This window comes from Acomys russatus, chromosome 4, assembly GCF_903995435.1.
Source record: "Acomys russatus chromosome 4, mAcoRus1.1, whole genome shotgun sequence".
NCBI lineage: Eukaryota > Metazoa > Chordata > Mammalia > Rodentia > Muridae > Acomys > Acomys russatus.
In genome coordinates, this window is record NC_067140.1 from 13393243 (window position 1) to 13414693 (window position 21451).

General features: G+C 42.5%; 1 protein-coding gene across 1 annotated transcript; it reads left to right on the top strand.

Moving 5' to 3' along the window:
- Window positions 1–394: 394 nt before the first annotated feature.
- Window positions 395–20873, top strand: Ywhab (tyrosine 3-monooxygenase/tryptophan 5-monooxygenase activation protein beta). Its single transcript, XM_051143750.1, has 6 exons — window positions 395–568; window positions 14136–14438; window positions 16523–16646; window positions 17851–18014; window positions 19091–19186; window positions 19710–20873. The coding sequence occupies exons 2-6, from the start codon at window positions 14139–14141 to the stop codon at window positions 19764–19766; spliced, it is 741 nt and encodes a 246-aa protein (XP_050999707.1). The 5' UTR covers window positions 395–568; window positions 14136–14138; the 3' UTR covers window positions 19767–20873.
- The last annotated feature ends 578 nt before the right edge of the window (window positions 20874–21451 follow it).

The following is a 21451-nucleotide window of genomic DNA, read 5'->3' on the forward strand; positions in this document are numbered from 1 at the left end:
TTTCAGGGTTGAGTGGGAACATATGACCCCAGCTTGGACCAAGATCACTCCAGGCTCCGGAACCATGCCTCCTGGAGCCCGCCCTGTTCTCACACATCCCAACCAGCCCTGGGGCGGTCACCTCAGCTCCACCCTCCCTTCTTCCTCCTCTTCCTGCTTCCTCACCCCACTTCCTTTCTCTGCGTCCGCCCCCACCTCGCTCCCACCCAGGCCAAGCGCCCTCCCACGACCGCTCCCTCTCGGCCCTCTGTGACTTCCCCTCCTCTTGGCTATCACCGCCCTTTTAGGGAGGACCGGGCAACCCCGTGCCTCACTCACCCAATGAGGAGTCGACTCAGGGTGGGGCGGGACTTGGGCTAGAGCGGAAGTGGTGGCCAGAGCGGAAGTGCAGCTGCCGCCACCGCCGCCGCCGCCGATTCCGGAGCCGGGTAGCCGCCGCCGTCGCCGCCACCACTGCAGCTACGGTCGCCGCTGCCGCCACCACCGCCTGAAGAGTGACCCTGGGAAGGACGCAGTCGCCTCCCTCCGAGCTTCCTGGAAGCGCCTTTGCTCCCTACAGCCCTCCGCGGTGAGTGCGGCGCGGCTCCCAGGAGCCCCAGCGCGGAGCCCCTTCTCGGGCGGCGGCTGCGGCCCGTCTCGCCGCCGCCCCTCCCCGCTTCCGGCCGGGCCTGCGACTCCGCGGGAAGCCCGGGCTTCTCCCTCGGCGTGCCGTACGGGGTGCGGCCGGGCCTGCGCGGCTAGGGACGCCTGGGTCGCGGACTCCCTTGGGCACCGCCTCTGCCTGCTCCCTTTGGGCCCGGAGCCATCCCTGGGAGCCTGTCACCCTCGTTCATTCTTTGTGGCTTACAAAAAATTGAAATGTAGTCGAAAGCGAGCGAGTTCCCCGACCCGCGACGCCCCTGCCGCACTCCCCTGGATGAGTAAGGGTTTAACCTTGGCGACAGCTGGGGCGAATCCCTCTCCCACTTTGCAGTAAAGCTGTTTCATCATCGCTGGTGTGGAAAACTCGGCTGCACCCGAGATTCCCTGACAGCAGGGTTGAGGTTTGAATTAAGAAATGGGTTTGTCTGAACCGTTTCCTGGCTCAGACCGGATTCCCAATGGGGTGGGGGGAAAGATCAGGCTGATAATTGAGTCTTTTTCTCATGATATTTGTAGTCATTTACTGCCAGAATCTCGTGTGTCTGCGCCCCAAATTCATCCGTACACTTTTTTGTGGATTTTTTTTTAACCGTTTGCATTTTGTCTGGTAACCTCACTGTTGGTGGGGAGGGAGTAGGCGAGGACCCTTTTCTTTGCAAATGGAGAACTCGCGTGCGTTGAGGATTCCAAAGGTGGCAGCGTTGGTGAGGATTTGCCACCTCAGTTAAAATGCGTGTCTCTTGCCCTTGCCTTTTTGTGCAGTCTCTCTGGTGAGACCAGAGAGCATTCGGTTCTTGATTTTTACTTGCCTGATGTGGGAGGTGGAATCCGGCAAGATGTTATGAATCCCGTGTAAAATCACGGGAGCTGGTGCAGAAAGGTGCAGCCCTTAAGAGAATATGAAAATTACATTTCTCACTGCATCTCAGGTGTTCCTGTGAAACCACACATACATACAGCGTATAGGACTGAACACGTGGTTACTCAGCATTTTACATTTAGCTGCTGAGAATTTATACGCATATTACTTGGTTCTTGATGGATTTCTTGACTGTCTCCAGCACACCCTATTTTGGGGAGGTTGCCCACGTCTTTTTCCCGCTTAAGATCTATATCCTTAGCTGGAGAATATTGGGGTTTTTTGTTGTTGCTTTGTTTTTTTTGTTTTTTTTTTTTTATACCCCACCCAAGTAAGAATTTTAGTCATGACCTTAGGAATGGAAGGCTGAAAATCCGGTACCAACTGCTAAATTATTTTCTTAGCCTCTGCCTTCAAACAGTTTAAGAAACCATTTACCCATCTTACAGATGAAGTCTCTATAAGAAATGAGGTGATTTGGCCTAAACCACACACCTACTTTCAGATTGAATATCCCCTTTCATCTGTGGCAAGTATTTATGGACTGTCAGCCCCTGGAGTATGGCTCCTACCCTGTTATCTTCCTTTTCCCATCATGCAGTGCTTGTGTTACGTTGAAGCCATTTTAGACTTGGAGCTGTATGGATCAGGGAGGCTGCCTGCAGGAAACCAGGCCGAGCACATTCCCTGGATGCTGGTTCCCTAGGCAGAGTCTCCAGAGATTTGGGCTGCTGTAAAAAGTGCTTTTCTCTGGCTGTGGGTCTCAGAACAGCGCTGAAGTTAGGTAAATTTGATTCAGTTCCTCCCTGTATTGTTTTTCAGCTATGATCTTCGGAGGCTATTCATCTCTGGTTGTTATCTTCCCTGTCTCCATAGTTGTCTGAAACCTTTTGTAAACTGAATTAAGTACAAGCCTTTGATTTTGTTGTGTTTTACTGCTTGACTTGTTTCTTTGTTTTTCTGATAAGATACAATCTTATTTTTTCCACTTGCTATGAATAGTGACACATTATATAACTTTACATATAGCAATCCAATTTTTCTCATCTGGACTGTATAAATGATCACCAAGTTCCCTCTTCCTCCTCTTCTTGCTGTGTAGCTCAGCCTAGTCTCAGACTCATTGCCTTAGTCTTCTCCCCTCTGCCTCTTGGGTGCTGAAATTACAGGAGTGCCACCTCCATGCTGGGCTAGTAATACAACTTTTGATGTGTGGTGGCAGACCGAATTAAACATCTGGGATGTAGATTTTCTTAATACAAATAAAGTTACTAAAAAATGAAAGTTGACATTTATACCACACCCCCATGGTGTGTAAATATAAGTATACATTGTGTGATGCTTAAATAGCCTGTCTCCTCAAACGCATTTCTTTGTGGTGTCAAGTCATTTCTTTTAGCCCACTGAGGAATACATACTATGCTATGTATGTCCAGTGCTATGTATAGTCAGAGCACAGTGCATAGCACAACTGAACTTGCAACTCCCACCTATCTGTACCTTAGTTTCCATGGATGGCCTTTATCTTGTTTTTGGCTGTGCATGTACATGAGCCCACATTTAGATTATCAGTAGCATATATGCTATAGCATAGAAACATACAGAATCTACCCACTGTGGCTTAATCATCAGCTATTGAGGTATCCACGAAAATCATTCATGATCATACTAGTCTCGGCTTGTAGTGCTTTGCATGTGTCAAACTTTCTTGTAAGTGCTCGAGGCATTAATTCAGTCTTCAGTCAATGAAAGGTAAGCACTGTTAGCCTCATTGTACAGATGAGGAAACCAATGTGCAGAAATTAGAATTTTCCCAAAGATACACATATATGTAACACCGAATTAAATGGTAAAATTAGGAGCCACACCTAATTTTGACTGAAGAGTGACAGATTTGACTTGAGGTAGAACAACTTGTATTCCATGACCATGTTACTTTTTTCTACATGCACCTTAGTAATGTGTAATGTGTAAACTGGAATTTCAGCTGTTCTTAAAGATGAGTGCATTGCTGTTCATTTGTAGTGTGATATTGCTGGGATATATCAGATGAGAACTGCTGAAAAGTCCACCTTTTCCAGCACTTGCTTTATACTAGGGGGAAAAATCTATCAGGTACTCTGCAGAAAACCATCCTAGGTTCTTGTTTTCTAGATTTTAGTGTAACCATCAACTATTGTTGCTTACCATAATACCTTGTAGTATTTCAGGGTTTAGTTTTGTATGGGAGAAGGAAAAGAGGGAGATCTCTTCTCCATAAGCAGAGAGAAACGTCTAAGTTACTACATCCTGCAAAATTGTGCTCCCTGCTCTGTCAGTGGCATCAAGCAAAAGCAGTTGTGTAAATGAGGGACCCTAGGAACCATAACTCCATTGTAAGCTGATGTTTAAAAGATCCTTGGTTGGCTGGGCATGACTGCACGCCTTTAATCCCAGCACTTGGGAGGCAGAGGCAGCCCGATCCTTGTGAGTTTCAGTCCAGCGGTCTTCATAGTGAGTTCCAGGAGATCCAGAGCTACATAGTGAGACTCTGACTCAAAAAAAAAAAAAAAAAAAAAAAACCTTGGTTTATACATTTACCTAAGGAGATGAACATTCACACTAGTTAGGAGCCAGGAGAATATAGTTACATAATAACTTTTTAACTTTAGATCTGTCTTCACTGCATGAATAGGATCCTCGTAGATCTCCATTTTATAATGAGAAACAGTTGGAGCTGGGCTGGAAGGGGATTTTTCCTAAGGAGAATGTTAAAGGAAGAGATGGATTTAAAGTGCTCTTCTGTTCTCTGATATATCTGCTAAAGGCAACTTAGAGGCTGTTTTTGAGAGTTACATGTTTCTAATACTGTAATGAGATGAAAGTGTGCGATGGTCTCACAGAAGCGAGCTGTTCTGGCAAATTGTAGGTAAACTTTTTCCTTCAAGTTCTGGCCATTTGATTATGTAAGTTTTCCTGTTCTGGTTTATTTCATTGTTTTCCTTAAAAGACTCAACTAGAAGAGCTATTTCTGAATGGCCTTGACAGATGAAAAGCCAAATTAAAGTAGATATGAGCCTGGTCTGTTATTGTTTGTCCTCATGGGGAAAGTTTTACACTAAAGCTTGTTTGATGAGCTTTTTGAGTGTACTATAACTACTGTAATAACCTTACATGGTTCTTCAAGACAATTAACAGTAGTACTTTAAGTATTGGGAATAATGGCTGATCTTAAAACAATTGCTAAATTGAGAAAAGAATTATTAACTTTAGAATTAATGTTGAAGAGCTGGTGAAATGGCTTAGCTGGTAAAGGCGCTTGTCACCAAACATGATACCCTACGTTCAATTCCTGTTCTCCACATGGTGACGGAGAGAACCAACTTCCTCGGTTGTCTTCCGGCTTCCATGTATACTAAAACAAATAAAGGCCAACTTGTTAAATTAATATCGTGGGCTTGGGAAATAGCTTCGGTGGTAAAACACTTACTATGCGAGCATAAGGACCTGTGTTTTCTTTTGTTTTTTCTCTGTGTAGCCTTGACTGTCCTGGACTCACTTTGTAGACCAGAGTGACCTCGAACTCACAGCTGGGATTAAAGGCATGCGCCACCACGCCTGGCCCCAAGGACCTGTGTTTTATCCTCAGCACCCACATGAAAACAAAACCAGATGTGGTGTGCACATATAATCCTGTAGAATGCCTGGATAGCTGTGGGTGGTCTGAAATAAAATAAAATAAAAACAAAGAAACAAAGCACTCCCCCAGAGCCGCCCCTCCTTTCCCCCCCTCGCCCCCCAGGACAGCACCTGAAGAATGACACTCAAAAGTTGATCTGTGGTCTACACACACAGAGTATTGAGACAGATCCCAGTTTGCTGTAGGCTGCTTGTTGTGTGGCCCTAAGTAAATTATTCTTTACATATGTAAAAGGCAATGGTGCAACCTATCTCATATTATATGAATTGATAAAAATGTCTAAGTGCTTTGACCATTTCAGCAGGTCATAAATGATAGCGCTGTTACTTTGCCTTTTAGCTGTTCTGAGCACATGATACTTTGTATGAGGGTATGGTTTGAAAATATTTTAGGGATTTGTTGGATTCCAGTTTGAATCTCTAAGAATGATTGGTAGCTGAAAATATAGTAATCAAAAAGCCTAGTGCTGTGTCCTTATTTGAGCCAAGATAGTGTTTGAAACGTCCGGCTGAATGTGATGGCTCACACCTTATACCCCCAGCATTTAAGAGGCTGAGACAGGAGAGAATTGCCAAGAGTTTGAGGCCAGGCCAAGCTGCATAGTGAGTTTCTAGCCAACTTAAGTTTTAGAGTGAATCAACACCAACCAAAACATGCAGTCTAAGAAACTATGTATACAGTTTGTATGTTATAGGTCTAATATAGCCTACTTGGATCAATCTACATAGGAAATAACAACTTGTTCAGTTTTTTAAAATGCATCGGTGATCAAGTGGCTTGAAATTCAGTTTGGTGGGCATGACACTTCTGGGTACCCAAAGGATATAGTGTGGATTCCTAACGTAAGCTTACTGCCCACTGTTAGTACCAAAAAAGTGTTTACAGTAAACTCTGAGAGTGAAACTCTAGATATAAGCATATGTAATTAACATGTGCTATTCTTCAACTCCATAAAGAGAACAAGGCAGATTTTTTTAAAGATGAGGTGCATATTATGTGTTCCTTACTCACTGACCATTGTTAGCTTAGTGAAATATGTTGTGAGTGCTGTTGACTGAAGTGCTTACAGTAACCGTATGGCATTATTAATTAGATGTGCTCCTTTTAAATGACTGGGTGTAATAGGGTAGCATGATCATAGATGATTTATCACTTTAAAATTATTTTGGCAACAAGCAATACTGTTTATTGTCACTGATTCCCACAGATAATTTTAGAAGCATAGGTATTGGAGCATAAAATAGGCCTTCAGTACTTGGAAAAGTAATTTACTTTGAGTTATCACCATGTTTGCATCCATGTGCTTTCAAATCTAGTTAAATGGAGGTGGAGTATCTATTTTTAAACAGTTAAAATTTATAAATGACTACCAGAGGCTACAGAGCTTCTGAGTTCTCCAGCTGGGCAGTGGTGGCGCGTGCCTTTAATCCCAGCACTCAGTAGGCAGAGTCAGGTAGTTCTCTGGTCTACAGTGTGAGTTCCAAGGAAGTCAGGGCTACACAGAGAAATCCTGCTGGGGGCGGGCGTCAGGGGTTCCTGAGTTCTCATTCTGTGCAAGTCAGCTGCGTGAAGAAGTGCAGAGTTCTTCTGATATCATAGTGTTCTCCTTCTAAGGCGACCCTCTCCCCATGGATGTGTGTTATGTACTGGATCATAGATGACTTAACCAGTGGCTGCATCCCTGAAGCAAAATGAATGCCCCTAGCCAAAAGCTACTCACTGGCAGTACCTCCTCAGCTAGAGGTGGGGCCTCACTTGCCCTTCCCCATCCATGCTAAAATGTTAGTCTGTTCCATATTGTGTAGGTAACCACGGCTGAGTCATGAGTGCCACCCCAACAGCCACATCATGTCTAGAAGACAGCGTTCTGGCTCTTAAATTCCTTAGGTCCATCTTCAGTGCTCCCTGGGCTTTGGGGGTTGGGGAATGGCCCAGTCAGGCAATATCACTTATTTTCAGCACTTTGACCAGCTGTGAGCCTGCATTAACCACTGCCCACTGCAAAAGAAGCATCTCTGACCAAGGTTGACATGAATACTAGTCTATTGGTAATGCACATAGAGATTTAGAAGGAGGTTTGATGACGTGTGTGCTTAATAAAACAGCAGTACTGGCTCTCCCCCTCCACCCCCTGCCCCAGGGCCTAGAGCCTCCTTAGCAGTGGGCTTTTGACCGGGTTTGCAGTCTCCTGACATAAACTCCTTCCTTCAGCGTGGGCCTCAGCTCTAATCACAAAGTGGTTGGTTACTCCTCTTCTAGTTTCTGTTGCTGTAATAAATTATACACGACAAAAGCAGTTTAGAAGAAGAAAAGCTTTATTCAGTTTACAGTTCCCTCAGTTGGCCCTTATTTTCATTTCCTCCTTTAAGGTCTCTTCCCCTCCCACTCTCATGGGTCCTTTCTAAGCTTTCTAACCTCTACAGATACTTAAAACACAAAATCCAAAGCTAATGTCTGCACCTGGATTACCTCACTTAGTATACCATTTTCCACTTTCATCCATTTTCATGTGAATTTTGTAATTTTATTTTCTTTACAACAGAGTAAAATTTATTTCCTCTATAAATGCTCGGTTGATGGACACCTAGGCTGGCCGTTTCCCAGGTTTTGTAACAACCGCAACGCTGAGGATGGACGTGCAGGTCGAGTGGCTTTATTGTAATCTGTTCATAGGTCCAGTCAGTTGGGCTGCCTTTATGAATCAGAGTTACCATGTCCTTGGATTGATCACTTATAGCCAGCAGATCAACTTATTATGGTGTGTGCTATTTATTCATACCTGGGACAGACCACATAATACTGGTGTTTTTAAGTTACATGTTGGTTCATCTGGCATAATTAGTAATGATACTTGAAAACTGATGTGAAAGATGGGGGCTGTGCACGCCTGAAATTGCAGCAGGAGGAAACAGGAGGATTAGGAGTTCAGTTCAAAGCCATCCTTAGCTTCATGGGCAGTTTAAGGCCAGCCTGGGTTACATGCTACCATCTCAAAACAAACAGAATTCTACAGCGGCTGTGCAGGAAGGAAAGGGTTTTTGCTTTCTCTTCTCAATTTAGTGTTTGCCGGACATAGAGCTATTGTATTTCAGAGACACTGTTTCTGTTTCCAGCAAAGAACCTGAGCATGTTTGAATGAAATTAAAATTTTACAAGACTACGTTTTGTGTGTGGAATGGCACACAGACATTTTTAGAGTAGGTGTTTCTCAGGGAGTAGTTTTCTTTGAGAGCCAGGAGTGCTTCACTTGTTCAGGATAACACCCACCAACCAACTGGTCCCACTGACTTCACACTGAAGGTAAGTAGCCTGGCATGCTTTCTTTCCTTCAGCTGTAATCTGCGTTTGGTGCTGGGATGGTACATTAGTGAATGTGGTCAGCCCCCACCATTCACACTTCTCAGCCTAGACTTGTTTTTCTACCACTGTAGCTCCTTTATTTTTCTCCTACCATTTCATAAAAAGTTTTTTAAAACATACGTAAGTACATGTGTGCGTGTGTGTCTGTTCCTGTCCAGAGGTATCAGGTCCCCTGTAGTTGGACTAACATGCAGTTTTCTGTGAGCTCCAGAAAGGGGTTCTGGACATCAGACACTGTTCCTTGTAGGAGTATTATGTGCTTTTAACTGCTGACTCCTCACTCCAGCCCCTGAATACATATCCCTTTAACCTCTTCTGTCTATAGTTGATTGCTTTCCCAAGGAACTCAGGATAACTTTAAATATGTGCTGCCCTCTTGTGTTTCGATCATAGTTTTAGCTTGAGTGGGGGGGGGTGCACATTGCTGGTAGTTCTTTTCAGCTCCTCCAAGTGAATAATCCAAAGAATTCTTGAACATACTGGTCATTTCTGCAGTTGTTTCAACACTATTGTAAGCATTTCATTTGTCAAGTATGGTGAGAGTCAGGATTACTTGCCAATGAACCTTTGAGCACTAAGCATTTGGTGTTATCTTATTTGACTGCTGTTAATGCCTACTTTTAACACTGCAGAAAGGGTTATTATAATGTGGGGGAATCACTTAATTGTGTTATATAGTTTCCTGTTGGTTCTATGTAGGGCTTTCCTGAAAAGGGTATCATGTTTTCTATAACATGTAGTAGATAGTGGAATCCTAATTTTAATTTTTTTTTTTTTTTTTTTTTCTGAGACAGGGTTTCTCTTGAGTAGCCTTGGCTGTCCTGGAGCTTTGTAGACCAGGCCTCGAACTCATAGTGATCCACCTGCCTCTGTCTCCTAAGGGATTAAAGGCATGCGCCACCAAGCCTGACTCTTAATTTTTAAATTTTAACAAGATATTACACTCAAGCTTTCTTTTACAACTGTAAGTGTTCTTTTCCTTGAGAATATAGTTAATGGTTCTAAAAGCCAAAGTTATTATTTTCAACTTTTCTTTCTTTGGAATAACACTTTTAAACATCATATAGATGAATGGTAGTGATCTTCTGCTAGTTTGGCCACCCTGAAATGACTTCTCCAAACTTTGACCGACTTCTAACTAGAAAATGTCTCTTACACAAAGCATTTGCCAGAGAAGTGAGCTTGTCTCACACGGACTCTTAGAGCATTGTTTGATTGAGATAGCTCTTCATTTGTAGTCACTTTTAGGATTGAATTTTTGATATATTCTTGTGGTCTCAGCACTAAGGAGATGGGCAGGAGGATGTAGAATTCCAGGCTACCTTAGGGTTACATGGTGAGAGAGCCTGTCTCAGAACATCCACAGGGGCTGCACGTGTAGCCCAGGGGTAAAGCACTTATTCAGTGTGCCAAGTCTCTGGTGGGTTCCTCAGTACTGCTCCTTCCTCAGAAAATTACAGAGTGGGAGGGACTTGCCTGCAGAGGTTAAAAGACAGTGTCTAATCCCCTGTAGTCGAAGTTCAAAGCAATTGTGAGCCTCTGGATATGGGTAACCAAACCTGGTTGGGTCCTCTGAAGAGCAGGAAGTGCACTAGGCCGTCTGCTTTACCACCACCACCTTCAGTGGCTTATTTTTTAAAAAGCTTCTTTTATTACGAAACAAAATAGTCAATCTTTCTAGTGCTTATTACAGGCTGTGTTCTTATACTGTCTATGTAGAAAGTAGACCCACGCTTATATGCCTCAGCATTAGGAAATAGGCACGAGGACTCAGCCCCAGCCCTGTGATTTGTCTGCTCTGGTCTGTGTTGTGACCCAGACATGGGATAAAATGACTTTAAAAGTAGTGGATAGTCAGGTATGCTGGCACACATCGGTAACTGGAACATTTAGGAGGCTGAGACACATAAGTTCCAGACCAGCCTAGACTACATAGTGAGACCATGTCTCCAAAAGAAGAAAAGTCAATTTTAAAAATAAGGATTGTGAAAATATTACCACCCAGAGGTAACAGTGAGATTACTACCCTTAGCCAGTTTGTGTTGACTTCCCTAATCATGTTTATATGCTCTTTAGGAACATGTTAGGAAAGAACTGTGTATCTCTTCATGCATGGCCCTGTACATGTGAAATGTGTCCTTTTTGTGCAGCCTCCTTTTGAGGATCTTGGAGTTTTTACTGTCTTGACTTTTTTTTTTTTTTTTAACTAACCAACTCTCCACTGTTGGGTGTTTGAGTTGTTTCCAGTATTTCACTAAGTATTTGTTGCATTTATTAGCAAATGCCTCTCAGTTCTGTGACTTGCTGCTTCCAGTGTCTTAAAACATACAGATTGATACCCATCATTACCATGTGGGTGCACATGAGAACTCTTGTTCTCAAACATGTCAGTCCCTTCCCTCTGGCTCACTGCCAGACTAGACTATGGCCTCTAAGGAGTTCATCTTCCCCAGGTGGTAGAAAACAAATAAAGGCTGTTTAGCAAAAATGTTCTTGGTGGGACCCTCAAAGTTTCAGAAATGCATGCCCTTCTGATAAACTGCATACTAACTCCAAAAAAATCTGACTGGCAAGTGCTAAAATGGTCACAGTTAACATACGTTTTGAGCTCACTGAGAGGATGAGTCTCATGTGAACATATAACTGCTTCTGTGCAAAGATCAATCCAGACTCACTTCTCCTTCCTGGTTTTTTGATGATTGTTTTTGATACCTTGGATTCGAGTGAACCCAAGGCCTTGCACATATTAAATAAAATAGGTGTTCCTCCACTGAATTCACATTTTTGAAATTGTATATATTTTTTAAAAGTTTTAAAAAGCTCACACTTTGGGTTAGAACAATGATATCTAGGCACTTGGGAGAACTAATGGTCTTCAGCTTTGTTTGTGCAGTATCTACTTTTAGGAAAGATTTTTATATCTGTTGTTCTTTAATGCCCCGTTCCTGGTGTTCACAGCAACTCTGCTAAGGGAGGTGCTGTTGTCTGCATTCGTAAACTGAAAGACTTGGGATTAACAGGACCCTTTTCTGTGTAGTGGCAGACTGCTTTGACACATGGTGCTGTTGCCTTTCTGAGTGTTCTTTGTTCTCCCGGCCATGTGTGTTCTAAAGCTTAACAGCTGTCTATCTGAGCAGTTCCAGGCATTACATGTGAGTCCTTCCTTGGAAAATAATGTGTGGGAACCAAGTGGCATAGCTTTCTCCATCTACCATAGACCAGTGGAAAGAAGCTGTAGACTGTGGTCCAGGTTCTTGTGTGTTGAGTCCTGTATCACAGCTCATGTAGCCCTAGACAGATGAATAGAATTTTCATAGACAAGTGAAATATCTAGGAGAGCATTCTAGATGAAGAGACCTGCATGTTTGAGCAAGGTATGAGTAGGGCATGTGGGAATGTGTGTGCCTGAGAAAAAGCACCTGTTCAATGGGACAGAAAACCTCACAGGCCGTGTCCTGAAAGACTTTGAAAAGCAAGCCAGTAGGGTTTAGATTCAAATGATGGACTGGCCCAAAGGGGGGAAGTCCAAGAGATTATTGAGTAAAGGTGACGGTAGACTAAAGTAGTAGTAAATCTGAGGAATGAGGAAGTTTGGATTATTATATTTGAGGAAGGAGAGAATTTATGTGTGGGCGTGGAAGGAACGTGGGGGCATATGCAAATGATTATAGACCAAAGTCTTTCCAGAAATATTTTCTTATTAGATGTAGAATATCAACTTTTTGGGTTTTTTTGTTTTTCGAAACAGGGTTTCTCTGTGTAGCCTTGGCTGTCCTAGACTTGCTTTATAGACCAGGCTGGCCTCAAACTCACAGAAATCCACCTGCCTCTGCCTCCTGAGTGCTGGGATTAAAGGCGTGCGCCAAACTTTTTAAAAAAGAAGACAAAGCTGTTGCATAATGCTAAAATGTTACATATATGAGACCCCGAGTTCAAGCCAGCCAGATTTAAAGAGAGAGGTACCACAACCAAAAGACAAGCAAAATGAACATCTTTTAAATTTTTCAAAAGGTGGCACTAGTCACATTTTCTAGTGAATAGCCACATGAGGCAGTTGCGGCTTCATGGAAAGGTTGATATAGGGGTCGTGTGAAGAAGAGCCATGGCCTGCTGAGTCAAGACAGAAAAGCAGGCTTGTATGAAGACAGCTGTTCTGACGGAGCCTGTGTTGTGAGAAGAGCGGTTTGCTGTCTGCTGCTCCCCCTTTTCACTGTCTCCATGGTGCATTGGAAGGGACTGTGAAGTTCTAATCAGGAAGTGTCTCTGTTGGGGATTCAGATGATGAGTCTGATAGCAGAGATGTGAGGCAGCTACAAGTGCTGACCCGAAGTGCAGCTGGGTGTTACTGTAGGCGGGGAAAGAGGGACTGCTTCATTTTCCCCTTTCCACGGCTTTCTCCAAACTACTAAATGTTGTGTAACCCATTTTGGCCTAGCTGCTCCAAGTTCCATGTTATATAAGTTTTGAGTTGCATAAATAGTGGGCATCAGGACCTTTAGTTAATATGTTTTCTTATTTCTTTGTATATGCATAATTGAAAGTTTTACAAATACCGGTTTTCTTTTTAAAGGCATAATTTAGTCTAAGGTAACAAGATGTTTTTAAAAACACATTTTCTTTTCTTTCTTTCATTTTTTTTTATAAGATTTATTTATTAACATATACAATGTTCTCCTTGCATGTAAGCCCTCACACCAGAAGAGGGCATTAGATCACATTATAGATGGTTGTGAGCCACCATGTGGTTGCTGGGAATTGAACTCTGGACCTCTGGAAGAGCAAACAGTGCTCTAAACCGCTGAGCCATTTCTCCAGCCCCAATCTAAGGTCACTTTTTAAAAGTAAAATGTTAAAGAACATGTATGTCGCATAAACTCAAAATATAAGTCATTGGGGGGCTGTCAAGATGTCTTAGCAGGAAGGGAGATTGCCGCCAAACTTGATAGCCCAAGTTCAATTCCTGGAACCCATATGGTGCAAGGAGAGAAGCAGCTCCCACAGCTGTCCTCCCTTCCCCACACATGCCCATGCATGCACTCTCCCATATACATGCACACATAAATGAATGTTTAAAAACATTGAGTATGTGTGTGTGTGCGCGCGTGCATATTTCGAGGCAGGGTTTCTCTGTGTAGCCTTGGCCATCCTGGACTCACTTGTAGACCAGGCTGTCCTCCAACTCAACAGTGATCTGCCTGCCTCTGCCTCCCGAGTGCTGGGATTACAGGCATGCACCACCAAGCCTGGCTAAAAACAAGTATTTTTAAAGCACTTTCTGTTTATTGGGGAGAAGGATAGGCTGGTGGAATAAACAAGCTTTAAAAGAGATAGGCAGGGTTAAAGGCCTTGACTCTACTGTATTCTACTTGCTGTGGTGGTCATTTCCTTTCCTTTAATCTTCTAAGAAGGTGGAAAGGTTATTGGAAATATGTGCACCATGTAGGATTGTTGGTGACAACCAACCAAAATGATTTAAAGGCCTCAGCCCAGTCCTGACTCTGTAGATACTCAGTACATGGTCCACGTCCTTGATAGCATTTGGAGCTACGCTTAAGCCTAACATTTGCTTTCTCTGCGTTCTTGCTGTTCCTCTAGAGAATGACCATGGACAAAAGTGAGCTGGTACAGAAAGCCAAACTTGCTGAGCAAGCTGAGCGCTATGACGATATGGCTGCAGCCATGAAGGCCGTAACAGAACAGGGACATGAACTCTCCAATGAAGAGAGAAATCTCCTCTCTGTTGCCTACAAGAATGTGGTAGGTGCCCGCCGTTCTTCCTGGCGTGTCATCTCCAGCATCGAACAGAAAACAGAGAGGAATGAGAAGAAGCAGCAGATGGGCAAAGAGTACCGTGAGAAGATAGAGGCTGAGCTGCAGGACATCTGCAACGATGTACTGGTGAGAATGGCGCTTCTCCTGTGAACATCATCTCTAGGCATGACAAACATCCAGATGCAAACTCTCTAACAGCTTAGGAGAGAGTAGAGGTGTTCCACTATACTCAAAAGTTGAAAACCATCTAACTTGTTCTAAAGCGTATGATGTGATTTTTGTCACCCTTTCTTGATCAATTCATCTTTTGTGGGGTATTTTCCTTCTCTCAAAAAGACCTGCAACAAACAGGAGCATTTCATCAGCAGTCCTCCATTTTTCTTTAGAAATTGAGGCCAGATGAGGATATTTAGAAAGACGCTGTCACTAGTGGGCTGTCCTAGTAGCCCCAGTAGTGATTCATCTCTGAAGAGATGTAAAGGCCCTGCAGCCTCTCCTTGGTTGTGCCCTCACAAGGTGTAGAAATCTGTTGAAGGTTAGGCATATATGTCAAGTACAGTGTACAGTCCAAAGCCAAATCAAAATTGGCATCGGCTTCTCCTGTGTTTACGTATGCTTCAGTCAGGTGGTAGATCCTTCTAGCTACATATGGGGTTGGATGAGGGGTGCCTATCCCAGAATACCTCATGATTATAATTCTCTCATATCTAGAGCCCACTGGGAAATTTTATTTTCAAGGGGAAATCAGGTAAAAAGTAACTGTGAGGGCTGCTCTATCCTATTGTCTGTCTGCCCAAAGCACTTCCTTGGACTTCTTTTGAAAACCAGTGTAAAGCTTGTCAGTTGTCAGGTAGCGCTCCTCACCCTTAACCCACAGGAGTTACACCCGTCTCTGTCTGCACGACACTTAAAAACAACTGCTGCCTCTTGCGTACTCTGATATTGGTTAATGAAATCCTTTATAGTTGTTGAGCTTTGCTTTGAGCCTCGCTTTTTATTAGAATCTTGTTGTAAGATAAGAGTTTCATGGCTAAACATGTTGCCTATTGGTTGTTTGGGGGTTGTTAATGGTGCACTAATTCCTGAATGTTAGGTGCATCTGGTATACAGATGGAGTATGGCATGCATTCCAAAGGCAAGAGAGTTCCATACTTCCTGAAATGTAGACCAGCTTTTAAGAGCATCTGAAAGAATGTGAAGAAGAGCATGGTACTTACTGCCTCTTAACCAGTTTTTCAGGATGCCACATTCTAAAACAACTCTTCGAAAATATTGCTCTGTATACGAAGCTTGGACTCCTTCAGAACTACTTTTGTTGTAAGCATAAATGTTTAAAGGAATTTGTTATTAATAATAGTTCTATACTCTTGAGTGCTTACTACGTACCAAGCAACGTGTTAAGCACTAGATGTACATTACCTCGCTTGTCCTTATAACTTCCTTAGAAGGTGGCCGTGCTGGTCCCCTTCCCCATTGTACAGCCAAGGAATCTGAGGACTGGGGTCCTAAGGCGGTCTCTGCAGGGTCATGTGAAAACAGGCAGTAAACATCAGAAGAAGGGTTTCTTCCCAGGTCAGATTAATTTTAAACTTAGTTCTTGGCTGTTTTGTTCTATTGCTGCTTTTTTTCCCCTCTTCCCAGAATGGAAAGATTCCCCATGCACTCACAATTAGAGAAATAATACAAGTTTAAATGGGGGTTTTAAGAGACGAGCAGAAGAGTTACAGAGGAAAGTGACTTCTAATGTCATTACCAAGAGAAGCACTGTTTTGTCAGTCCTCAAGGCTTTCCCCATGTGTTTGTGTGCACGCATCCACACTTACTTCACTTATTTTGATATTAAAGTGAGATTCTTTTGTTGATAGTCTTTTCCATTTAGATTTGAGTTAGCAGTGTGGTTGTGTGCCATCTTTTCTTACATCACATTCCACTGTCGTGCCGCATTATAAGGAGCCTGTCAGAGTGGCTGAAGAGTAAGAGTACAGCGTCTGCTCTTAGGGTTAAACGGTGTTCAGCAGCTTGGATGAAAATTGGTTGCTTTTAGGGGCTTTGGTTTGGTTTGGTTGATTGTGTGGGGCTTTTTGTTTTGTTCATTTGGGCTTTTTGTTTTTAGTCTTCAGAAAATTCAGTGGTAGTGCATATCTTAAATCTTAATGTAATTTTAACATTTCACAAGCAATTCAAAATTCTTAATGTGATTCACTTTTTAGGAGCTGTTGGACAAATATCTCATTCCCAATGCTACACAGCCAGAAAGCAAGGTGTTCTACTTGAAAATGAAAGGAGACTATTTTAGGTATCTCTCTGAGGTTGCATCTGGAGATAACAAACAAAGTAAGTAGCATTTAAAATACACATATATACATATACATATATGAATGTTGGGGGTTGGGGCTGGAGACATGGCTCAGAGGTTAAATAAATGTATGTCACTGGGAGGGCTAATATTCCATAATGAAATCTGTTTTTGCTTTGTTTTACTATAGACACTAAGATCACAATAATGAGAATTTCTGAGGCCACAGCATTGTTATACATGGGGTTAACAAGTCTCTTTATCTCATAGATAGATGTGAAGGGTATTAGAAGTTTGGTTTACAATGTTTGGTGGATGCTTATCTGGGAATTGATAATTCTTTTTTTTTTTTTAACAAATAAAACTGTAAAATATAGTGGTTCACCTTGGACATGATTTTTGCTTTACCCAGTTTTAGCTAGTGCAACTATAGTCTGAAATCTGAATGGAAAATTCCAAATATAAATGAGTATAAATTTTGCCCCAAGTAGCCCTGTATGTGCTAGTCACCTGTTTACTCACCTAATGGCTATATTGGTTATTTGATTGACTATTCTAGTATGCTACTCCTTGTGTTAAAGTAACTTGCTGGTTTCTAAAATACAAACTTACATTACGGTGTATTGCTTAAATTGTTCTGTTAGTTTCCTGTGTAAGTTATCTGAGTATGTGTGATAGGCTTCAATACTATATAGTTTCAGGCGTTCACAGATGAGGGAGACCACTGTGTGAGACCATCCTAGGGATGCATTTCCTTCAACACATGGCTTACTGAGATATGATTGCAGCTGCTTCATTTATTGCTTACTGTGTGCCAACTAATGGGGCTTGCATTATCCTCTTAGCACTTTGAATTTAGGTGGGAGTATCCCATTTTTCCAATTGAAAAAAAACCAGAGTTCATATATGGACATTTTTAATTGCTGCAGGCCACATACCAAGTGAGTTGAGAATTCAAATTTGTTTATGCTGATCTTCAATGGAATATATTATCCACATTCATTCTTATGGAAGGCTATGTCTGTACTTGGCTGCTTTAACAGACTTCATTATAATTGTCTATTTTCTTCCAAAGCCTTTAATATAGTACTTAGCATAAACATTTAGCAAATGTTTAAGTTGAATGGTGAAGACATTGACCTTTGTTTCGATGACTCATTTGCTTTATCCTCCTTTACTAAAGTACTTAGTAATGTGTGATGCAACCTGTACAAGAAGCTAACATTTTCATCTTCCTTCCAGCCACCGTGTCAAACTCTCAGCAGGCTTACCAAGAAGCATTTGAAATTAGCAAGAAAGAAATGCAACCTACACACCCAATTCGACTTGGCCTGGCACTGAATTTCTCAGTCTTTTACTATGAGATTCTAAACTCTCCTGAAAAGGCCTGCAGCTTGGCCAAAACGGTGAGGAAAGGCCCTTTTGCTAGTTCCAACAACTTTCTTCTATTTATGAGCAGTCCTCGCTGTCTTAGACTTTTAAATGTTTTCTAGGGAGTGGGATTTTAAGAAATATATTCAGACCTGCTACTTGGTGCTTTCACCTGAATATATGCTAGTTGTTGTTTTGCTTTGTTTGATTAGTGTTGGGGTCATTGGTGGAGCGTTCCAGGTAAAAGTGTGGTAGTTCTCATCAAGCTTTAGGCATTGGACATTGTCATCTTGGTGCCAGGATAGGACTCCAGGAAAGAAATGAGCCTTTTTTTTTTTTTTTTTTTAAAAAGAGACATGGTTTCTCTGTGTAACCTTGGCTGTCCTGAAACTCACTCTGTAGACGAGGCTGGCCTTGAATGCACAGAGATCTGCCTACTTCTGCCTCCCGAGTGCTGAGACACAAGACATGGGCCACTGCTGCCACTGCCCTGTAGGCGCCCACACTTTGCGCTGCATTACCTCTTGTGTTCCTTGAGCTTTCTTTCCTTTGCACACTGCTATTTGGGTTTGTTTGTGAGATTTTTGGTTTTTTGTTTTTCAAGACAGGGTTTCTCTGTGTAGCCTTGGGTATCCTGGACTTACTCTGTCAGCCAGGCTAGCCTTGAGCTCACAGAGATCCACCTGACTGGTGGTACTAAAGGCGTGTCTCACCACCACCACCCCAGCCTGCTATTTGAAACTTTAATTTGGAAAGGGTGCCGGAAGTGAATTCTGCAACTTGAACCCTGAGACAAATCAAGCTTAGAGGGGTTAACTTTGCTATTCTCCCCTTTGACCTTTGTGTGCAGACCTTTTTATTAGTTTAAACAAAGAACCCATTTTGGTCATTGAAAACTTGAGTGGGTTTATAGACTAACTGTGCTAAGGTTAACAGTTAACATTGTTTGTTAGGGGTTATCATTGATGGCTGGGGCTTTATCCATAGCATATATATGAAACAGCTGGCAGACGGTGAGGGTGGAACAGGTCCTTGCCATCCTCTTACCAGCAGGAAGGATAGCACTAATACAGAGAACGCCCAGGTCTTTGCTAATCACTCTGTGTTGTAGGCATTTGATGAAGCAATTGCTGAATTGGATACCCTGAATGAAGAGTCTTACAAGGACAGCACCCTGATCATGCAGCTGCTGAGGGACAATCTCACCGTGAGTGTTTACCTCCTTAATCCACTGACACCGAGATTTAAGGGGGGCTTATACTCTGTTAAGTGGCATTTTACATTGTTAAGTTACCTATATCTTACTGCTGAACTTTATGCCTTTCCAGTTGTCACTGTCTGTGGTAATAAGAAATTCTGAATAGTTGAGAGAGGGGCCTGGAAACATGGCTCAGTGGTTCTCAGCCTGTTCTTGCAGAAGACCCAGGTTCCTGGCACTCACATAGTGGCTCACAACCATATCTGTAAACCTATTTCTAGGGGATGTGGTGCCCTCTTATGGCTTCCTTGGACACTAGACATGCAAGTGGCACACAGACATACATGCAGGCATAACACCCATACATGTAAAATACAATTGGGAAAAAAATTTAAGTAGTTGAGTTTTAAAAAAAGGGGGGGGGGATTTAAGCAGTTAAATAATAGTACTGGGCCACCCTTTTAAAGAAAATTTTTAATGGTCTTAGTTTTATTATTGCTTTTTTTTTTTTTTTTTTTTTTTTTCCTTGCAGCTTTGGACGTCGGAAAACCAGGGGGATGAAGGAGATGCTGGAGAGGGCGAGAACTAATGTCTGTCGTGCTTTGTGATCTGTTTGGTGTCACTTTGTATCCTCCACATTATATCCCTTTGTGCGATAAACAAAAACAAAAAAAATCGAATGTTGACTTTCGATTTTTCACAGCCTAAGCCTAGCAAAAATGGTCCCTGGGATAAACAGCTGGTATTTGTATCTGAAACTCAGACTGGTCCCTTAAATGCCATGGCATTCTGAAGTCTTGATTTTGATCAACATTGACAAGGATTACTGTGTGTTTTAATTTTTACAAACTGAACACTGTGATTATGGGGTTTTGTAACTTAGCAGAACTCTTATTGGTAGAAAAAATAGACCTGAATTATGTGTAACTTTTTGGAAAGTTTAATCTGATATCAAAACAGTCCCTGAAGATGCAATCCTGTTGTAAATTTGTACAGAAAGTTCTAGAGATTCCTTTGTGATGCTGGGACTCTGGGTGAGATGCTTACCATCAGCATCTTGAGTTTGGTAACTCAGAGTAATTCTGCCTGTGGTTGAGGGCTTATTGACACTTGATCATTTTGGGCTGTTGCCACTCGAAAGTTCATGACCACAAATAACTGCAGTGTCGTTTTCTGAGGAAACTCAAAACCTGAAAGTGAAATTCTTTGCCTGATAATTGGGCTGTGACAACACAAAAAAGGTCCCGTGCTCATACCACATGTGTGACTAAACCCCTTTACTACACAGTGTGTTCCGGAATAGCAACTTGTGAAAACAGGGCTGTTACCCCTTAGGTAAGGAGAGAAAAAAGACAGCGGTGTATCCTATGAATGGCCATACCAGTTTTGTGGGAAATTTCTAAGAATAATGTTCTGTGGAGGTGGCCTCTTGCCTGAGGAGCACTCGGTCCTGAGGCTCTTCCTAAGCTTGGAGGGTGGAAACTTTGAAATTTAACGTTTTTTCCACCCTGTTTCTCTGACTGTTAGCTTTGGTCTTCTCCTCTTTCAATTTACAGCTTTCTGCTTCCTTGGGTGGTTTTCTTTGGAAGCATTTGTCAATACTATATGGTCAGGGGCGAGGCATTGAGCACATGGTGAGCAAGCCTTGCTTCAAGGTGTTGACAAAGAAGGCCTCCCAGCACCATCACCCTGTCTTCCTCCGCTTCTCAGCACAGTTGCTCTTCATACTATGACCTGAATACGAAAAGAAAGGGAAAAAAAAGTATTTCAAGTATCCATGGTTTCTCCCTACCGCAACCAGCCCTAATAATGCTTGTTGGTACCTGTCAGCAGGTCCTCCCAGTGTACTCATCCAGCTTAGTTCTCAGACATGTCTAAACAAGACCCTACAACACAGGGAAGGTGCATGGACACTACAATAGAGAGAACCAAGAACAGCCAGGCCTGTCAGTCTCACAGGATCCCCCCTCTACCTTGACATTCCATGTAGCTATAGAGTCCATCTGTTTGTCCATCTGCTGAAATAAGAAAAGAACTCATGCACTGATTTAAAACCAAAAAAAAATAAAAAAAAAAAAAAAAAAAAAAAAATAAAAAAATTAAAAAAAAAAAAAAACCTCTTCTTTCTAGCTGAACAAAAAATGTGCAGTTAATACTTGGCGCTTGACAACGCAGTAGCGAGTGTGGAACCAAGCCTGTCTGTATATCTGGTAGCTCTTTGCTTTGTTTTTTCCTTACCAGTATTCTGCCTAATGTTTGCTTCTGTGGTGGTTA

What these genes read in the sequence shown, in the direction of transcription:
- Ywhab (XM_051143750.1), top strand. Translation starts at nt 14,139, where the DNA reads ATGACCATGGACAAAAGTGAGCTGGTACAGAAAGCCAAACTTGCTGAG. An exon ending in ACATCTGCAACGATGTACTG is followed by an intron (nt 14,439 to 16,522) that starts GTGAGAATGGCG and finishes TTCACTTTTTAG; the next exon opens with GAGCTGTTGGACAAATATCT. An exon ending in CCTGCAGCTTGGCCAAAACG is followed by an intron (nt 18,015 to 19,090) that starts GTGAGGAAAGGC and finishes TCTGTGTTGTAG; the next exon opens with GCATTTGATGAAGCAATTGC.